Source organism: Canis lupus, chromosome 18 (assembly GCF_011100685.1).
Source record: "Canis lupus familiaris isolate Mischka breed German Shepherd chromosome 18, alternate assembly UU_Cfam_GSD_1.0, whole genome shotgun sequence".
Classification (NCBI taxonomy): Eukaryota; Metazoa; Chordata; class Mammalia; order Carnivora; family Canidae; genus Canis; species Canis lupus.
This window is the reverse complement of record NC_049239.1, coordinates 37,864,601-37,886,123: the sequence shown is the minus strand read 5'-3', so window position 1 is coordinate 37,886,123 and position 21,523 is coordinate 37,864,601. Positions and strand designations below refer to the sequence as shown.

General features: G+C 40.7%; 1 protein-coding gene and 1 pseudogene across 1 annotated transcript; both read right to left on the bottom strand.

Annotated features, from left to right (window-relative positions):
- On the bottom strand, nucleotides 1,695–2,630 carry OR5AN13P (olfactory receptor family 5 subfamily AN member 13, pseudogene; annotated as a pseudogene).
- Nucleotides 11,049–11,988, bottom strand: OR5AN1D (olfactory receptor family 5 subfamily AN member 1D). Its single transcript, NM_001388823.1, is given in 3 exon segments — nucleotides 11,049–11,681; nucleotides 11,684–11,880; nucleotides 11,883–11,988. Coding segments are annotated over 3 exon segments (936 nt in total).
- Between the last annotated feature and the right edge of the window lie 9,535 nt (nucleotides 11,989–21,523).

The following is a 21,523-nucleotide window of genomic DNA, read 5'->3' as shown; positions in this document are numbered from 1 at the left end:
GCTTAGCCTGCTGACTTTTAAAACTCCAAATTTTAGGGACCTGGTATAGCAGGGACCTGTGCTGGTCTTCTGGGGGAGGGTCTCAACATGCTGGAACTGATGTAAGTTTGACCCAGCAGGGTAGTTGACCCAGAGTGCAGCAGCATGGGATTTAGAGCAAAGCAGCCTAAAGAGCTAGTGTTCGGGTTAGTGGCCCCAGCAGCTGTTTCTGCACCCATACTGAGAGGCGAGGGAGGTAAATGGCACACGTTGGCTCTTTTGTCCCTGAAGAGACATCTCTGCAAATGCCACCTCTCACAGATGCATTCCAGGAAGAGCAAACAGTGCTTCCCCATGCACCTTAAATGATCCTCAGAGACTGAGCCCCACTGGTTGCAAACCTCATGAAAATCAACCCCTCTCATTTTCCCAGTCATGGTTTTGTAGAAGTGTTCTCCTTGTACATTCCCATGTGCTTCTCTCTCTGTCTCTGTCTCTCACTCTCTATCTCTCTCCCTCTCTCTCTCTTCCCTTTGTGACCAGGGTTCCCTCCCCTCTGCAGCTCCCACAATCCATTTCTCCCTCCAACCACATATCTGTACTTCCTACCATCCTCAATGTGACCTCTTCTCTCCTTCAAGTTGTGCAGTTTGTCCTGTCAGTCCTCAGGTCAATTTCTTGGTTGTTCAGAATGACTTGATACTTATCTGGCTGTGTTTAAGGGATGAGACAAGCCTAGGATCCTCCTACTATCCTGCCATCTTAGCTCCTCTCAAGTCTCTAAATTTATTGACTCTGTCTATTCTCTTTCATTCTTCCATGCAAACTGGCCAGTTGTTTTGTGAGCTCATCTCATTTGTGTAGAACAACAACTAACTCATGCTACAAGAATTCCATTTATCCACATAATCTCCCTTCCAAGGTTTTTTAAAGATTTATTATTTATTCATGATAGACACAGAGAAAAATAGACAGAAACATAGGCAGAGGGAGAAGCAGGCTCCTCTCAAGAAGCCCCATGTGGGACTCAATCCCAGATCCCAGGATCACTCTCCAAGCCAAAGGTAGACACTCAACCGTTGAGCCACCCAGGTTTCCCCTCCCTTCCAAGTTATCACAGGTGACAGTCATATCAAATGTTTTATTGTGCCAAACATAAATTGCTATCCTTCCAGTTGTCAATAACATACTGCTTGATAATTACTGCTTGGCCCTGAAGAAACTTACAAATGTTAATTCTTAATTTTTTTAATAGCATACTACTGCCTGTACACATTTCTATGACATTATGATGCACTGAGTATATGCAAACAATCCAAAACAAATTTATTTCTTGTTAACATTACATATTCATCTTGTGTCAGCTAGGGGTTCTCATCCTGCATCATCATCTTATTCCTTACAAGCCAACCACTAATGAAAGCACTGGGAAATAAAAAGGTAAAAAAATCACACTCATATATATAGCCTCTACCTAGATGTGGGATATGTCACATCTACTCACACTTCATTTGCCATAACAAGTCACATGCCCAAGCCAGACTCCAAAGGGAGGAAGTTAAATCCTCTCTCAGGGAATAGAGGGGAAGCAAATATTTGTGAAAACCTATACAATCTATTACAAGGATTATTAAGTACTGTTAAAGCAATTTTTCATACACCGTTCTGTATTTTTTGTGTCCTAAGCCCTAAAAGGTACCCCGTAATCAATAATTCTATGAAAATATTCTCTTCTTCCAACTGCTTGAGGCATTTTCGATTTCCTTACTCCTTAAACTGTAGATCAATAGATTTAACATAGGAATCACCAAGCATATACAACAGATTAAAGCTTATTTTGGCTCAGAAAACCATCAGAACTAGGGCACAAATAGACAAAGGTGCTGGAGCCATAAAAAAGAGTCACAGCTGTCAGTGAGAAGCATGATTGTTGAAGGCCTTGGATCTGCTTCAGCTGATGTGATCTCCAAAATGGTAGCAATAATATAACCATAGGATATCATGATAACCAAGACAGATGTGAGTCCAAAGATCACTGTGAGCACAGAGGTCATGAGTTGAAAGAAAAATGTGTCAGAGTAGGATAGGATCGGCGGTTGGGGAAGATCACAGAAGAAATGATTGATGACATTTGGCCCACAGAAATGGAGCTGAAGTAGGGCATACAGTTGTATAAATGAGCCTAAGAATCCAGTTATACAAGATCCTGCCACCATCTGCACACAGAGGGTGGGTGACATGATGGCAGTACAGAGCAGAGGATTACAAATGGTAGCACATTGGTCATAACCCATAGCTGCCAGGAGACAGCACTCAGTCAGACCCAGGCTAGAGAAGAAGTACTGCGTGGTCCACCCCAGACAGGAGATGGATTTCTGCTTCTTCAAGAAATCAGAGAGCATCTTGGAACTTGTGGAGGAAACATAACAAATGCCTAAGAAGGCAAGCTTATTGATAAAGAAATCCACAGGGGTGTGCAGGTAGGATTCCATCTTGATCAGGGTGATGAGATCCACACTCCAGGACACTGTCATGAGGTGGATGCCTAGGAATATTGAAAAGACGGTGACGTCACATCTTGGAAATTCAGAGAATCTCAATAAGATAAACCTGGTAACTATAGTGCTGTTTCTTCCTTCCATCATTGCCATAGTACTTCTGAGATATGAAGGAGACTAGTAAAAGAAATCTCTTATTATTCCAGTATCCTCAGGCTATTAAAATTACATGCATGATGTTATTTCTCTATTCAGCCCCCTAGCTTAAATGAGTGCCCTGTAAATAATATAACAAAGAAAAAAAAAAAGAAACTTCCCACAGGTATTCTATTTTTATTTGTTTTTAGGAATATTTTTATTAACCTACATCTGCAAAAAAATTCATACAAGAGTAGATCTTCACCTATGATAAGAAAACAATGTATTCTAGTGGGGTGTCTGTGTGGCTCAGTCAGTTAAGCCTCTAACTCTTGATTTTGGCTCAGGTCATGATCTTGGAGTTGTGAGATCAAGCCCTGCATTAGGTTCAGAACTCAGTAGGGAGTCGGCTTGAGACTCACTCCCTCTCTCTCTGTCCCTCCTCCTGCTCTCTCTATCTTAAATAAATCTCTAGAAAAAAAAACAGTATATCTAAAAACACAAACCCCATTGATGACAGATGAATAGGTGGCAGTGGACCAAATGAACCTCAGGCAAGAATTCAAAAGAGAAACTAAATATTATCTTGAGATCATACATGGAGGTCTCATTGCTCAAAGTAGGAACTAAAAATTCTGGATAAATATTTTAGAAATTTGTTCAAATGCATCAGTTGGTTTTTTTTTTAAAAGGTTAAGTACTATTCAAAACAAATACTAAGTAAAAGAGAACCCAGAGAGGTAGCAGAACAGTGAAACTGGTTTGGTATTGAAGATATTTATCAGGGTGAGACACATGTGCATAGATGTTTTTTAGCTTCATGAGATTCTGGGATCTGTAATAAGGACCCATACAAGTTGGAGATTCTAACAGGAGATTTCCATATAAGTCTGTGGTCCCCAAAGAAATATACCATTAGTTCAAAAGTAGAAGCTCAAATAATCATCATCCCTCAATGCAAAGAAAGTTTTATGTCTAAAACTTGACATTGAGTAGAAAGGATGAAGTTGTTTTAATCTCTCCAAGGAAATTTGTAACTACAATACAGTTAACACTTTGGAATGCCTAGTGCAGTCCAATTTCACACAACTTGAAATGCCTGAAAAAGCTCAAATGAGAATTGAATTTCAAGAGATACCAATATTTGATATAGTCAATTCAATAGGCTAGTAAAATTCAATATAGTCAGTCCATAAATCATTTTTATAAGTCAGGCATGAGATAAGCAGTTTGTGGCATATTATAACTCAATTCACACATTCAGTCAAAGTATTGCTATGAAATACATGATAGCTGAAGTAAACAGTGCTATAGTTGATTTACATTCTGGGGAAATCTTCTCCTGTTGTCATTTGCAGACTGGCACCAGTCCATGGACCTCAACTTTAATAGCAATGTTCTCAGTACCTGACAGAAGTAGATGAAAGTATTCTCTGGAGAAACTCACCTTCATCTCAGACTTCAAAGTGTTTTCATAGATGGAATTCTAAAAGAATGAACAGCTCAAAATCAAAAATCACTAAGTACAGAAGCACGATGGCACTGAGAGTTAACAAAAATAACAATTAGCAGAAGCATACCAAAGAAAAAGAACCTTAGATGGTTGAACTTATAAGACTCAGAATGGAGGGGAGGGGCAAGATGGCTGAAGAGTAGGGTCCCCAAATCACCTGTCTCCACCAAATCACCTAGAAAACCTTCAAATTATCCTGAAAATCTATGAATTCGGCCTGAGAATTAAAGAGAGAACACCTGGAATGCTACAGTGAGAAGAGTTCGCGCTTCTATCAAGGTAGGAAGACGGGGAAAAAGAAATAAAGACACAAAAGGCCTCCAAGGGGGAGGGGCCCCGCGAGGAGCCGGGCTGAGGCCGGGGCGAGTGTCCCCAGGACAGGAGAGCCCCGACCCGGAGGACGCAGGAGCTGCACCAACCTTCCCGGGAGGAAAGGGGCTCGCAGGGAGTTGGAGCAGGACCCAGGAGGGCGGGGATGCCCTCGGGCTCCGGGGACACTAACAGACACCTGCGCCCGGGAGAGTGCGCCGAGCTCCCTAAGGGCTGCAGCGCGCACGGCGGGACCCGGAGCAGCTCGGAGGGGCTCGGGCGGCGGCTCCGCGGAGGGGGCTGCGGGGCGGGAGCAGCTCGGGGAGCTCGGGCGGAGGAAGAGGCTCCGCAGAGGGGCTGCGGGGCGGGAGCAGCTAAGAGGGGCTCGGGCAGAGGAAGAGGCTCCGCAGAGGGGGCTGCGCGGCCCCGGGAGCAGCTCGGAGGGGCTCGGGCAGAGGAAGAGGCTCCGTGCGGAGGGGGCTGCGCGGTTCCAGGAGCAGCTCGGGGGCTCGGGCTGCGGCTCCGCGGAGGGGGCTGCGGGGCGGGAGTGCGAATCCACCAGCGCAGGCTCCGGAGCACAGGGCCCCGGGACACAGCCCAGGATCCCGCCTCCCCCGGGACAGGCAGAGGCCGGGAGGGCCCAGGACAGCAAGGACGCTCCTGCCCCGAGCTGAGCAGATCAGCGGCCCGCCCCGGAGCCTCCAGGCCCTGCACACGGAGAGCTCCGGAGTTCCTGCGGGGGCTGAATCCAGGGCTGCAGAGCTGGCCCCGCCACTAGGGCTGTTGCTCCTGGGGACTCACGGGGTAAACAACCCCCACTGAGCCCTGCACCAGGCAGGGGCACAGCAGCTCCCCCAACTGCTAACACCTGAAAATCAGCACAGCAGGCCCCTCCCACAGAACACCAGCTAGACTGACTGACAACTTCCAGGGGAAGCCAAGGGACTTAAAGTACACAGAATCAGAAGATATTCCTTCGTGTTTTTTTTTCTTTTTGATTTGTTTCCTTCCCCCACCCCCCTTTTTTCTCCTTTCTTTTTCTTTCTCTTTTTCTTCTTTTTTTTTCCTTTTTTTTTCTTCCTTTTTTTTCTCTTTCTCTTTCCTTTCCTTCTTTCTCTCCTCTCTTTTTCTCCTTTTCCCAATACAACTTGCTTTTGGCCACTCTGCACTGAGCAAAATGACTAGAAGGAAAACCTCACCTCAAAAGAAAGAATCAGAAACAGTCCTCTCTCCCACAGAGTTACAAAATCTGGATTACAATTCAATGTCAGAAAGCCAATTCAGAAGCACTATTATACAGCTACTGGTGGCTCTAGAAAAAAGCATAAAGGACTCAAGAGACTTCATGACTGCAGAATTTAGAGCTAATCAGGCAGAAATTAAAAATCAATTGAAGGAGATGCAATCCAAACTAGAAGTCCTAACCACGAGGGTTAACGAGGTGGAAGAACAAGTGAGTGACATAGAAGACTAGTTGATAGCAAAGAGGGAAACTGAAGAAAAAAGAGACAAACAATTAAAAGACCATGAAGATAGATTAAGGGAAATAAACGACAGCCTGAGGAAGAAAAACCTACGTTTAATTGGTGTTCCCGAGGGCGCCGAAAGGGACAGAGGGCCAGAATATGTATTTGAACAAATTCTAGCTGAAAACTTTCCTAATCTGGGAAGGTAAACAGGCATTCAGATCCAGGAAATAGAGAGATCCCCCCCCCCTAAAATCAATAAAAACCGTTCAACACCTCGACATTTAATAGTGAAGCTTGCAAATTCCAAAGATAAAGAGAAGATCCTTAAAGCAGCAAGAGACAAGAAATCCCTGACTTTTATGAGTAGGAGTATTAGGGTAACAGCAGACCTCTCCACAGAGACCTGGCAGGCCAGAAAGGGCTGGCAGGATATATTCAGGGTCCTAAATGAGAAGAACATGCAACCAAGAATACTTTATCCAGCAAGACTCTCATTCAAAATGGAAGGAGAGATAAAGAGCTTCCAAGACAGGCAGCAACTAAAAGAATATGTGACCTCCAAACCAGCTCTGCAAGAAATTTTAAGGGGGACTCTTAAAATTCCCCTTTAAGAAGAAGTTCAGTGGAACATTCCACAAAAACAAGGACTGAATAGTTATCATGATGACACTAAATTCATATCTCTCAATAGTAACTCTGAATGTGAACGGGCTTAATGACCCCATCAAAAGGCGCAGGGTTTCAGACTGGATAAAAAAGCAGGACCCACCTATTTGCTGTCTACAAGAGACTCATTTTAGACAGAAGGACACCTACAGCCTGAAAATAAAAGGTTGGAGAACCATTTACCATTCGAATGGTCCTCAAAAGAAAGCAGGGGTAGCCATCCTTATATCAGATAAACTAAAATTTACCCCAAAGACTGTAGTGAGAGATGAAGAGGGACACTATATCATACTTAAAGGATCTATTCAACAAGAGGACTTAACAATCCTCAATATATATGCCCCGAATGTGGGAACTGCCAAATATATAAATCAATTATTAACCAAAGTGAAGAAATACTTAGATAATAATACACTTATACTTGGTGACTTCAATCTAGCTCTTTCTATACTCGATAGGTCTTCTAAACACAACATCTCCAAAGAAACGAGAGCTTTAAATGATACACTGGACCAGATGGATTTCACAGATATCTACAGAACTTTACATCCAAACTCAACTGAATACACATTCTTCTCAAGTGCACATGGAACTTTCTCCAGAATAGACCACATGTTGGGTCACAAATCGGGTCTGAACCATTACCAAAAGATTAGGATTGTCCCCTGCATAATCTCAGACCATAATGCCTTGAAATTAGAACTAAATCACAACAAGAAGTTTGGAAGGACCTCAAACACGTGGAGGTTAAGGACCATCCTGCTAAAAGATGAAAGGGTCAACCAGGAAATTAAGGAAGAATTAAAAAGATTCATGGAAACTAATGAGAATGAAGATACAACCATCCAAAATCTTTGGGATGCAGCAAAAGCAGTCCTAAGGGGGAAATACATCGCAATACAAGCATCCATTCAAAAACTGGAAAGAACTCAAATACAAAAGCTAACCTTACACATAAAGGAGCTAGAGAAAAAACAGCAAATAGATCCTACACCCAAGAGAAGAAGAGAGTTAATAAAGATTCGAGCAGAACTCAACGAAATCGAGACCAGAAGAACTGTAAAACAGATCAACAGAACCAGGAGTTGGTTCTTTGAAAGAATTAATAAGATAGATAAACCATTAGCCAGCCTTATTAAAAAGAAGAGAGAGAAGACTCAAATTAATAAAATCATGAATGAGAAAGGAGAGATCACTACCAACACCAAGGAAATACAAACGATTTTAAAAACATTACGAACAACTATACACCAATAAATTAGGCAATCTGGAAGAAATGGATACATTTCTGGAAAGCCACAAACTACCAAAACTGGAACAGGAAGAAATAGAAAACCTGAACAGGCCAATAACCAGGGAGGAAATTGAAGCAGTCATCAAAAACCTCCCAAGACACAAGAGTCCAGGGCCAGATGGCTTCCCAGGGGAATTCTATCAAACGTTTAAAGAAGAAACCATACCTATTCTCCTAAAGCTGTTTGGAAAGATAGAAAGAGATGGAGTACTTCCAAATTCGTTCTATGAGGCCAGCATCACTTTAATTCCAAAACCAGACAAAGACCCCACCAAAAAGGATAATTACAGACCAATATCCCTGATGAACATGGATGCAAAAATTCTCAACAAGATACTAGCCAATAGGATCCAACAGTACATTAAGAAAATTATTCACCATGACCAAGTAGGATTTATCCCTGGGACACAAGGCTAGTTCAACACCCGTAAAACAATCAATGTGATTCATCATATCAGCAAGAGAAAAACCAAGAACCATATGATCCTCTCATTAGATGCAGAGAAAGCATTTGACAAAATACAGCATCCATTCCTGATCAAAACTCTTCAGAGTGTAGGGATAGAGGGAACATTCCTCGACATCTTAAAAGCCATCTTTGAAAAGCCCACAGCAAATATCATTCTCAATGGGGAAGCACTAGGAGCCTTTCCCCTAAGATCAGGAACAAGACAGGGATGTCCACTCTCACCACTGCTGTTCAACATAGTACTGGAAGTCCTAGCCTCAGCAATCAGACAACAAAAAGACATTAAAGGCATTCAAATTGGCAAAGAAGAAGTGAAACTCTCCCTCTTAGCCGATGACATGATACAAATGCAAATGATGTATCAGATAAAGGGCTAGTTTCCAAGATCTATAAAGAACTTATTAAACTCAACACCAAAGAAACAAACAATCCAATCATGAAATGGGCAAAAGACATGAACAGAAATCTCACAGAGGAAGACATAGACATGGCCAACATGCATATGAGAAAATGCTCTGCATCACTTGCCATCAGGGAAATACAAATCAAAACTACAATGAGATACCACCTCACACCTAGTGAGAATGGGGAAAATTAACAAGGCAGGAAACAACAAATGTTGGAGAGGATGCGGAGAAAAGGGAACCCTCTTACACTGTTGGTGGGAATGTGAACTGGTGCAGCCACTCTGGAAAACTGTGTGGAGGTTCCTCAAAGAGTTAAAAATAGACCTGCCCTACGACCCAGCAATTGCACTGTTGGGGATTTACCCCAAAGATACAGATGCAATGAAACGCCGGGACACCTGCACCCCGATGTTTATAGCAGCAATGGCCACGATAGCCAAACTGTGGAAGGAGCCTCGGTGTCCAACGAAAGATGAATGGATGAAGAAGATGTGGTTTATATATACAATGGAATATTCCTCAGCTATTAGAAATGACAAATACCCACCATTTGCTTCAACGTGGATGGAAATGGAGGGTATTATGCTGAGTGAAGTAAGTCAGTCGGAGAAGGACAAACATTATATGTTCTCATTCATTTGGGGAATATAAATAATAGTGAAAGGGAATATAAGGGAAGGGAGAAGAAATGTGTGGGAAATATCAGAAAGGGAGACAGAACGTAAAGACTGCTAACTCTGGGAAACGAACTAGGGGTGGTAGAAGGGGAGGAGGGCGGGGGGTGGGAGTGAATGGGTGACGGGCACTGGGGATTATTCTGTATGTTAGTAAATTGAACACCAATAAAAAATAAATTTAAAAAAGACTCAGAATAAAAAATAAGTTGCACAAATTTTAAGAAACACGAACATCTGTACATATAAGTAAAGAGCAAGCGGCTCACAGATGGCTAGTGAGAACACAAAGAGAACTGCCTGACTGTGGGTCTAGGAGAAGTCCCACAAATCTTAGTGGTTAGCAATGCTCTCAGGAAGCGAAATGGGCAGCTTTCCATACCCAGTGTGGCTTTGAAGGATAAAGAGAAGGCATACAATTTTATGACTCTTCTCTTAAGAGGGAACAAAAAGTGTGGAACAAGACTATGCATGTAAAAAAAATCAAAGAAATCTCAGAATCCCTACCAGGGCTGACAAAAGATATTTCTCTCCCAAAGCCAGTCAGTAAAGACTGAAGGAGGTAACTACTTCTTTTTTTTATTTAAAATCAATTAGCCAACATATAGTATATCATTAGTTTTAGATGTAGTGTTCAGTAATTTATCAGTTGCGTATAAAACCCAGTGCTCATCATATCACGTGCCCTCCTTAATGCCCATCACCTAGTTACTCCATCACCCCCAACAACTTGCCCTCCAGCAAACCTCAGTTTGTTTCCTATAGATAAGAGTTTCTCATGATTTTTCTCCTTCTCTGATGGCTTCCCATTCAGGTTTCTCTCCCTTCCCTTATGATCCTCTGTGCTGTTTCTTATATTCCACATATGAGTGAAACTGTATGATAATTGTCTTTCTCTGATTGACTTATTCACTTAGCGTAATGCCCTACAGTTCCATTCACATCGATGTAAATGGTAGTCATCCTTTCTGATGACTAAGCAATATTCCATTGTATATATAGACCACATCTTTTTTATTCATTATTTTTCCATGGACATCTCAGCTCTCTCCACGGTTTGGCTATTGTGGACACTGCTACTATGAACATTAGGGTGTAGGCGCCCCTTTGGATCTCTACATCCTATCTTTGGGGAAAATGCCCAGTAGTGCATTGCTGGGTCATAGGGTAGCTCTATTTTAACTTCTTGAGGAAGTCCCATACTGTTTTCCAGAGTGCTGCACCATCTTTCATTCCCACCAACAGGGTAAGACAGTTCCCCTCTCTCGTCTCCTTGCCAACATTTGTTGTTTCCTGTCTTGTCAACTTTAGCCATTCTGACTGGTGTGAGATGGTATCTCATTGTGGTTTTGATTTGTATTTCCCTGATGGCAAGTGATGTGGGGCATTTTTTCATGTGTCTGTTGGCCACGTGTATATCTTCTCTGGAGAAATGTTTGCTCATGTTTTCTCTCCATAGGGAGCTACTTCTCCCTCTGCCTATATCTCTGCATCTCTGTGTCTCACCTGAATAAATAAAATCTTTGAAACGAAAAAGCTTCTTTATCCAAAGGCAGTATGAATTTTGTTAGATCCATTCTTCTGCACATTATTAGGGGTTAAGGTTTCGAGAGGACAACTCTGGACAGGACCTCAGCAATACCATCTCTTCTTTTGTAACCTCTTCAAGGCATCTTTGATTTCCTTGTTCCTCAGACTATAAATCAAGGGATTCAACATGGGAATAACCACAGTGTAGAATACTGATGCAAATCTGTCAAAGCTGGAGGAACCACCAGAGCTGGAACTCAAATAGACAAAGATACCTGAGGTATAGAAGAGAGAAACTGCTGTCAGATGAGAAGCACAGGTGTTGAAAGCTTTGGATCTGCCGTTAGCTGAAGTGATTTTCATGATGGACATGACAATAAAGCCATAGGATATCACAATAATAAAGGCATTTATTATCCCAAAGATCATTGTTAATATAGCAGTCAAGAGATTTACAAACAAAGTGTCAGTGCAGGATAGGACTAACAGTTGGGGCATGTCACAGAAGAAGTGGTCGATGACGTTAAGCCCACAGAAATGAAGCTGAAACAAGGCACACAACTCAGATATAGAAGCAGAAAGTGCAGCCAGATAGGATCCCAGCACCATCTGAATACAGAGCTTGGGTGACATGACTGATGAATAGAGAAGTGGATTACAAATGGCAGTGTATCGGTCATAAGCCATGGTTGTCATGAGACAAGACTCACTCAGTCCCATGGTTGAAAAGACAAATACTGAACAGCACAACCCACAAAGGTGATGGTTTGTTGCTCTTGGAAAAAGTTGGAGAGCATCTTGGGAGCTGTAGAGGTCACATAGCAGACATCTATGAAGGACAGATTACTGAGGAAGAAGTACATGGGCGTGTGGAGGTGAGAGTCCTTCCTTATTAAGATGATGAGGCCCAGGTTCCAAGTCAGAGTCAAAATGTGTAAATCAGCAGGAATACAGCAAAGAGCACTGCTAGGATTCTGGGGAAATCAGAGAAGCCCAAAAGGATGAAATAAGTGATCTCTGTAGTATTTCCTCCTCCAGTCATTGCTTGGTGCTTCTAAAATCAGAAAAGAGAGAAGAGAAGGCACTGCTGACCCAGGTGAAATGACAGCATTACAAATCTCATATGTGCCGTAGTTTCCCTCCATGGCATGCAGGGAAAGAAGCAATGCCTCACTGACCTGACAAAAGATCCAGTTTTTCATCTCAAATTGTCAAGAAGTGCCTCTTTGTTTTTTATTTTTTTAAGATATTTGTTTATTTATTTATTTATTTATTTATTTATTTATTTATTTATTTGAGAGACAGAGACTGAGAGTGTGGGTGAAAGGGAGTGAGAGAATCTGCAGCAGACTCCACACTGAGCACAGAGCCCATGTGGGATTTGATCCCACAACCAGGAGATCATGACTTGAGTCAAAACAGAGATTCAGACACTCAACCAACGAGTCACCCAGGCACCCCGAAAAGTGCCTCTTAAAAGTGCTTCAGGCCCAATTTTTTCATGAGGTCTCTGAAAATTAAGAGATATTTAAAAATTGATTGACAAGTTTTTTAAAAAAGCTATAGAAATCCTGTGGTTCTTATGTATAAAGTATAAATCATTGATTAAAAATGTTTTTTTTATTTTAAATCAATTAGCCAACATATAGTACATCATTTGTAAAATAATATATATTTTTTTTTTTTTAATTTTTATTCATTTATGATAGTCACAGAGAGAGAGAGAGAGGTGCAGAGACACAGACAGAGGGAGAAGCAGGCTCCATGCACCGGGAGCCCGACGTGGGATTCGATCCCGGGTCTCCAGGATCGCGCCCTGGGCCAAAGGCAGGCGCCAAACCGCTGCGCCACCCAGGGATCCCGTAAAATAATATATTTTTAATTAATTTATTTAATTTTTTAAAACGTTTTATTTATTTATTCACAAGAGACACAGAGAGAGGCAGAGACATAGGTAGAGGGAGAAGCAGGCTCCTCATGGGAAGACTGATGCAGGACTCAATCCCAGGACCCTAGGATCACAATCTGAGCCAAAGGCAGACACTCAACCACTAAGCCACCCAGGGATCCCTTAAATTATACATTTTTAAAAAAAGATTTTATTTATTTATTCATGAGAGACAGAGAGGCAGAAGCAGAAGCAGAGGGAGAAGCAGGCTCCCCATGGGGAACCTGATTCAGAATTTGATCCCGGGACCGCAGGATCATGCTCTGAGCCAAAGGCAGATGCTCAACTGCTCAGCCACCCTGCCATCCCTAAAATAATACATTTTTAAAAGACCTCTGATAATTCAATATATACCTGGAGTTCTATAATAGCAAAGCATAAGTGACATAATTATAGAATAAATATAGAATACCTCTTCTCTACCAGATGATCATCTAGATAGATATCTTAAATTTCTTATCTTACCCATAAGAAAAATTACCCTGTTTATAATAACTTCTCAAAATTTTAACAAAAACTTTTAAACATACATCTCCAAAATGGCCTGGAAAATTACATCATAGTATGTAATTCTGCTACGATTCTCCTGGGGCACATCATGTGTGCTCAATAAACTTTAGTATAAGTTTTCTTAGGGAAGCCTTCATAAGAACTCTTCTATACAGAGGGCTAACACAACTCACTATTGCCCCCAATTATTGTCTCGATCTTAAAGTATTTTGTTTCTTAGGAAACAGCCTAGTATTGTGGTTAGGGGTTTAGACCTCAGAATTTTAGTTCTGAGCAACATCATCAACATGGCACGATAGGTCATTCCTGACATCAATCCCCTCCCCAGAAGAATAAGTAGAAACTGTTCATAGACAAGACAACATTGTGAAAATTGTAGAACATAGAAATGAGGCAGAAAGACTTACCTTGGACTACAGGAACCAAGAAGGACCACACAGAAGGGTGGATGTCAGCCACACTCTGATTGTATTGCCACTCTCCCACGCTGGCACAATGCCACACCAACAGTGTAGGGTCCCTTTCGCCTGTGGTTTCCACAGTAGAAAAAAAGAGTTCCTCCCAAGGTGGATATCCAGTTCCCTGAGAATTGTAGGTTACTTCTTGGGATGTCCAATCTGGTCTCGCCTCTTGGGAGTCACAGGAGAATCTGTGGGGTTTGACCACTGGGATGGAGAAGGGGCAGGACTTATGGCAACCAATGTTCAGATCTTAGCCAACAGCATTCTTACTTGCATTGGCCCCAAGTAGAAATCCCAACCAGAGGTTCTGTCCATCTGCAGAGCCTGGATGGTGACCCCATCTGACCACCAGGGAATTTAGTGGGCAGTTCTGCCCAACTTAGGATCTGAGATGGCAAGCTTTCTCACTTGGAGCCTGTCTGTCACTCCGCACAGGCAGGAAACTCATTCATACACCCATCCACTGTGAGCCTATCCCCTGAAGCCCAGCCCAACCAGGAACCCTGGCCAGAGCACCTAGAAAGGAACATAGTCCATTAGCCAGCAGTGCTGCTCAGCTGCAGAGCCAGGACACTGGCCTCATTGGTCCGGAGAACTCAGCACACAGTCCTGCCTGAGAACCTCAAACAATGAGCCTTGTTGACTTCAGAGCCTGTCTCCACCCTATCCACGCCAGGGAAAACCAATCCACAGCCCCACCAACTGCTGAGTATATCCCCCAGCACCACCCAGATAAGAAGCCTGGCCAGAGCTCCTGGGAAGCTATCAAACCCAGGAGCACTCTAGCAGAGAGTCCAGTCAGTGGCTTTATACATTTAGACACAGCCCAGAAACAGAATCATGCATATAGAGTCAACAAATATTTGATAAGAGAGTCTAAAATACTTAACGGGGAAAGGACAGTCTCTTTCATAAATGGTGTTGGGAAAATTGGATATTCAAAATAAACAAGAGAGATTATATCAAACTAAAAAGCTTCCACACAGCAAAAGAAGTGATAAGCAAAGTGAAAAGTTAACCTATGGAATGGGAGAAAATATTTTCAAATCACATATCTGATAAGAAGTTAATATCCATGGCCTGGGTAGCTCAATGGTTAAGCACCTGACTCTTGGTTTTCAGCTCAGGTCATGATCTCAGGGTCTTGGGATCAAGTCCTTTATTGGGTTCTGCACTCAGCACAGAGCTGACTTGGGATTCTTGGGATGATATCCCTCTTCCTCTCCTTCCCCCTCTTTTCATCCCCCCACTCTCTATGTCTCCCTCCCTCTCAAATAAGTAAGTTTTTTAAAAAAATTTTAAAGGGATCCCTGGGTGGCGCAGCGGTTTGGCGCCTGCCTTTGGCCCAGGGCGCGATCCTGGAGACCCGGGATCGAATCCCACATCAGGCTCCCAGTGCATGGAGCCTGCTTCTCCCTCTGCCTATGTCTCTGCCTCTCTCTCTGTGTCTCTCTGTGACTATCATAAATAAATAAAAATTAAAAAAAATTTAAAAAAAAAATTTTAAAAAGAGGTTAATATCCAAAATACAAAACAAACCCAAACAACTTAATAGTAAGAAAATAAATGGTCCAATTAAAAATTGGGCATAGGAGGGACACCTGGGTGGTTGAGTGGTTGAGTGTCTGCCTTTGGCTCAGGGTGTAATCCCAGGGTCTTGGGATGGAGTCCCACATCAGGCTCCCCTCAGGGAGCCTGCTTCTCCCTCTGCCTGTGTTTCTGCCTCTCTCTCTCTCTCTCCCTCTCTGTGTCTCTCATAAATAAATAAATAAAATATTTTTTAAAAAGATTTTATAAAAAATATTTGCTTCGACGTGGATGGAACTGGAGGGTATTATGCTGAGTGAAAGAAGTCAATTGGAAAAGGACAAATATTATATGGTCTCATTCATTTGGGGAATATAAAAATTAGTGAAAGGGAATAAAGGGAAAGGAGAGAAAATGAGTGAAAATATCAGTGAGGGTGAGAAAACATGAGAGACACCTAACTCTGGGAAATGAACAAGGGGTGGTGGAAGGGGAACTGGGTGGTGGGTTGGGGTGACTGGTGACAGGCAATGAGGGAGGCTTGGCAGGATGAGCACTAGGTGTTATGCTATATGTTGGCAAATTGAACTGCAAAAAAAATTTAAATATATATATTCAATATTATATAGATGAATATAATTTAGGCATGAAAAAAAGGAAATTCTGGCATCTGTGACAACCTGAATAATCCTTGCGAGCACTATGCTAAGTGAGATCAGTTAGATCAAGAAAGACAAACATCATATGATCTCACTATGAGATATGTGAAATCTAAAAAAACTGAACTCATTGAAACAGAGATCAGATTTATGGTTGCCTGAGGCAGAGGGCAGGGGATGGGGGAATTGGGTGTGGTCAACACTTCCAGTTATAAGAAATAAGCTCTGGAAGTGTAATGTGCAACACGATGACTAGAGTTAACAATACTATATTGTGTGTTTGAAAGTTGCTGAGAGAGTAGATCTCAAAAGTTCATATCACAAGAAAGAAACTGCAAAGTGATGAATGTTAACTAATCTTCTGTGGTAATCATTTTGTAAATATATACATATATCAGATCATTATATTGTACTCCTCAAATGTATACAATGTATTATGTCAATTCTATATCAATAAAGTGGAAAAAAGAGTTTTAATTCTAATACCATCTCACTCTAAGAACTTGTTCCAGTGGCTTAAACACATTAGATATTATTTACTCATAAAGGGAGGACAGTAAGGACCCCCGAACTATAAGCTTTATAAGACAGTTATCTGAGGAAATTCATGCACATGTTGAGCATGCAATCAAATACACATTAATTGTTCGATACATATTGGGTATTACTATCATTGATTGCTTAAAATAACCATGAATGGCAGCTGTGCCTGTGGAGGGGCATGCCAGGGATACTAGAGTTTTATGGGTTAATTTGGGAAAATTTCTGAGACCTCATCAGTCCTGCAGACAGTCAGGCATCCTTGCCTCTAGGCAATATAGACTCAGACCTTATGTAGAAGCAAGTCAGAGCACCTGGGTTAATTATTACATTTTCTTGAGTTAAACCAGGTAAATTATTTTCTATTTAGTTTTATTGAGTTCAAATAGATTTGGTCAAATGACAACTAGCATCAAGCTATTATTATGGGCCTTGATGTCAATAATGTATCAAAGTGTATCTTTTCAGTAACTAAATGCTACAAAGGTATATTTCGTATTTTTGGATGATATAGTTAGCATGCTAGAACTAACAGATTTGTAATGGATACCACCTACTGGCTGCACTACATACCCAAACTGTCCTTGCTTGAGATGAAATAATAAGTTAAGAACAGCCAAAAATTGTGGGTAAAAATCAAGAATTAAAAAGGACTTGAACTTTCAGATACTAAAAAGTATTATAAACATGGATAATTCATTATTCTTATAAAAACAGACATATCAAAAGAACAAATAAATATTTAAGAATAAATTTAAATAGGGGCACCTGGGTGGCTCAGTGGTTGAGCATCTGCCATTGGCTCAAGTCGTGATCCCGGGGTCCTGGGATGGAGTCCTGCATCAGGCTCCCTACAGGGAGCCTGCTTCTCCTTCTGTCTATGTTTCTGTCCCTCTCTCTGTATCTCTTATGAATAAATTAAAATCTTTAAAAAAAAGAATAAATTTAAATATTGGTAAAAATTTAACATATGACCAAATTAGTATTTTTTCAAATTTGGAAAGTAGGTTTTCTTTTTCTGTTTTTAAACTAACATTTATTTTTATTTATCTCCTATTTTATTAAGTAATCTCTACACCTAACATGCAACTCAGACACACAACCCCAACACCAAGAGTTGCACAGTCTACTAATGAGCAAGCCTGGTGCCCCACAAAATTAATATGTTAAATTGATAGAGAAAGGATAAACTCTACCATTAATGATCTGTGAGACCTGGCTCATTATACATAAAAAGAATCAATGAATGAATGAATGAATGAGTAAATATTCATATAATCTTGGTATGGGAGAGAAATTTTTTTTTTTTGGGAGAGAAATTTTTGAAATCTAACACCAAAACCAAAAACTCTGAGAAAAAAATATGGCAACTTAGAACTTGCATATGGTTGAAAACCCATTACATAAAATACTTTTCAAATACAACTGATAAACTGAGAAAAACATTCAGAAAATATGAAAAAGACAATATGCATATGCCTTCACCATAAAAAAACATTAATAGGAGGGATGGGCATTCACATATATGGCTGATGAATGTGCACAAAATAGTTCTACCATTCTGTAGAAAAGAAATCGCTTTATATAATATCTTTGTCTCTGTCTCTCACTCTCACACACGTAAGACAATTATAAATGTCAAGTGTAATGACTGGCATGCCTTTGATTTCCTTCTTCAAACATCTCCATATTTGATCAATTTCTGACAACTCCTGTATTTATAGGAAGAAAAAGTTGTTAAGATATATAAATCCTCCATAGTAAGCACAGAGTGAGATGGAAAGGGAGAGGGAAGGGGAAATAAAGAAGAGAGACACTAACAGACCAAACAGGCTCTCAGAATTTCCTGGCTTCTACCAGTGTCTCTATCACCCTTAGCAAGTCATTAGCCCCTCTGTGCCTCAGTTGCCTCATCTATAAACGGGGCTGATAGTGCTTACTACTATCAGAAGGTGGCTGCAAGGATTGAATGATGTAAAAAGCTTAAAACAGTAAGGGCTCAGTAAATGTTAGCCTTTATCATCCCCATTATTATTCCTCTCTTTCAAGAAAAATAAGGCAAACAACTGCGGAAATATCAAAGAGCTCTGCACATAATTATCTTCTAAATTAGATAGTCTCTAAGCCTAGAGGCAAAAATATAGTTAATCAATGACTATTTCTGTGTTGTATTATTCTGTTATCTCCCAGTCAGCTGGAGTGTAAAGCCCTGATGCCCCTTTTTATGTGTCACCAACAACTACCTTGAGTCAATGATGCTATATACAGACATGGTCTAGTGGAACGGTTTCACTACTTAACAAAAACATCCCCAAAATAATCAGTCAATTCAGTGAATATAAGCCAAGAGTCTAATTAATCACTTGCAGTAAAACTCTTCAGTTTCTTATTATATTCTGGTGACAGAAGCAGGCAGAAGTAAAGGTATTTTATATAACTCATCACTCCCAAAAATTAAGGAATTGGGGATTGTTTTACTAATTCATGATAAAATATATCTGTTAAACTTTGGTAAGCTACAGGAAAGGGGGAAAAATTCATTCCTTGGTTAAGTTTTTGCATGTGTTGACCATTTTCCAAGACAATTTAAAGAAAAAGTGACTGATGTAAATATTAATTTGAGAATTTACTATTTGCATCTAGCTAATCAAAACCTTTACAATTCTGACTACCAAGGATATGGCCAGTTAGTAAGGTTGAACAGAGTAAAAAATCAGGTAAAGAAAAGCCAATATGTTTCAATGAAGAACAATGTGAGTAAAGAAAATGTTAAAAGAGGCAGACCGGCAATGCCTTGAAGTGAGGTATCTCCAATATCTGTGTTATGCACACTAGTACCTCTAGACCCAAAGAGTCTCCAGAGAGAACCATGGAAAATTATTTGAAGTATTTAAAAAGGCCAATGGAATTGTACGTGAGTACTTTCTAATATCATTATTTAGTAACCAACATGCCCTTTGCTGCTCAGAAATTATTAATCAAGACTATATATTAACATGGAAATCAAATCAATTAATTAATTATTATAACAACAGACTCTTTAAACAAAAGAAAATTCAGAAAAGTCTTTGGGATGGATACAGTTAGAAAATCTAGACAAGAATGTGGTATCTTAGGAAATTCCCCTTAAGTTAGTAAATCATTATTTTTAATTCAGTGCTCAATCATTCAATTCTAAAATTTGTTAGGCTTTATAAACATTGTCTCAATAGGTTCTAAATAATCCCATTATCCTTCATTTTACAAGTGAAAAAAAAAAAACAGAAAGTAATGGAGCTCAAGACCACACCCTTAAGTAATTGCAGAACTAGAATTCAACATTCATCCCTCACCCCAGAATAATCCCTGAAATTTTAGAGATTCATCTTCTCAATGAAGGTCAGAGAACTTGGGTAAGGAGCAAGAGAACCCAAGGAAGAGCCCACAGTGGAGAGTGTGGGAGTGAGAAAGAGGTGAAGAATGAGAGAGACTGTGGACCATAAACCTTGCTGCACACAGGTCCTACTGGAAGAATCACATCGCTTTAAGATAACAGAATCCACTGTTCTCACTAAATCTTGCCCTCTCACCTGACCCAGATTCCCCAAGAAGAAAGACCTCTTGCCAAAAGCTGAAATTGCTTCTGGCAATTCAAATTGTTTTCCAAATGAATTTTCCAGGTAGGCCCTATTGCTCTCCAAGATGGGAGCCTTTGGCCATCAAACTGGCTATCCACTCAGAGCAAGAGAGATGCCCACAACTGAGATCCTCTTAAATGTGTTATTGTTGAGGGCACAGGTAAGAGGAGAAAAGACAATTAGAGGAAGAAAACCCTCTAGATACTTATCCTCTTGAGTCATGGTTGTCATGGAGTATTTGTCCTGCTAATTTCATGCCCCACTTTGCCATGTCCCTTCAGGATCCATTCTGCACTTTCTCTATAGTCCAATCATGTTTTCATAATTATAGCTTTTCTATTAGAAACTTAAAAGTCTTTAGGGCTGGAAAGGACCTAGGGATCATCTAGTCCAACATCTTCAATTACCAGGTGAGGAACCTAAAGCCAGGGTTGCTAAAAGATTTGCCCGAGATGACACTGGTAAAACACTAGCTGGTAAAATACCTTAATTAAAATAAATTAGATATCTGAACATTTCCCCATGTACAAAGCACTTGCATTATAGGTATATACTTACATACATTTTCTCAAATATGTGACCAGATCCAATCATCACAGCTGCCTGTGAGGCAGACATTGCATTATTTCCTATGCATAAGTGAGGCAATTGAGGCAATAAGGGACAATAAAACGAATTCATGACAGAGCCATGATTTATTATGGCTACAACCTGAGGCATTGGTAGCACCATTCTGGGTACAATTGTGACCCTTCCACTTGGTGACTTGCGTGTGACCTTGAACAAATTAACCTCTCCCAGCCTCAGGATTATCATTCAAATGGGGTGACAGTAGTAGCTACTTCATAGAGTAGGTCTTCACAGAGAGAAACAAACTGGATAATGCTTTTAAAGCACTTACCAGGGGATATAGTACAAGCACACCTTCTGTTAATAGTAGGTGTACTTTCTATGTTCTGATTTGGAGTTCTTGCCAACATTTTATGCTGCATTACTAATCCTTCACTAAAAATATCTACTTAGCATCATTCCCACAAACATTTTTGCTCATCTGTTTCTTGTTCTTTAGAAATGAAACTCATCTACCCTTCCAGTTACTAGGGATACAGGGATGTTTTAGATAAGGTCCCATTCTTGGTTTGACCTATTTCAACTATTCTCACTTCTAGGGAGAAAGGGGTGGGTGAGCAATGTGTTAATTATTTAACTCTTGCTGATAGGTTAGTATATATCCCCTGATAAGAACTGTAGTAACTTAATCCTTAAACTGGGATGTCTGGGTGGCTCAACGGTTGAGTGTCTGCCTTGTTCTCAG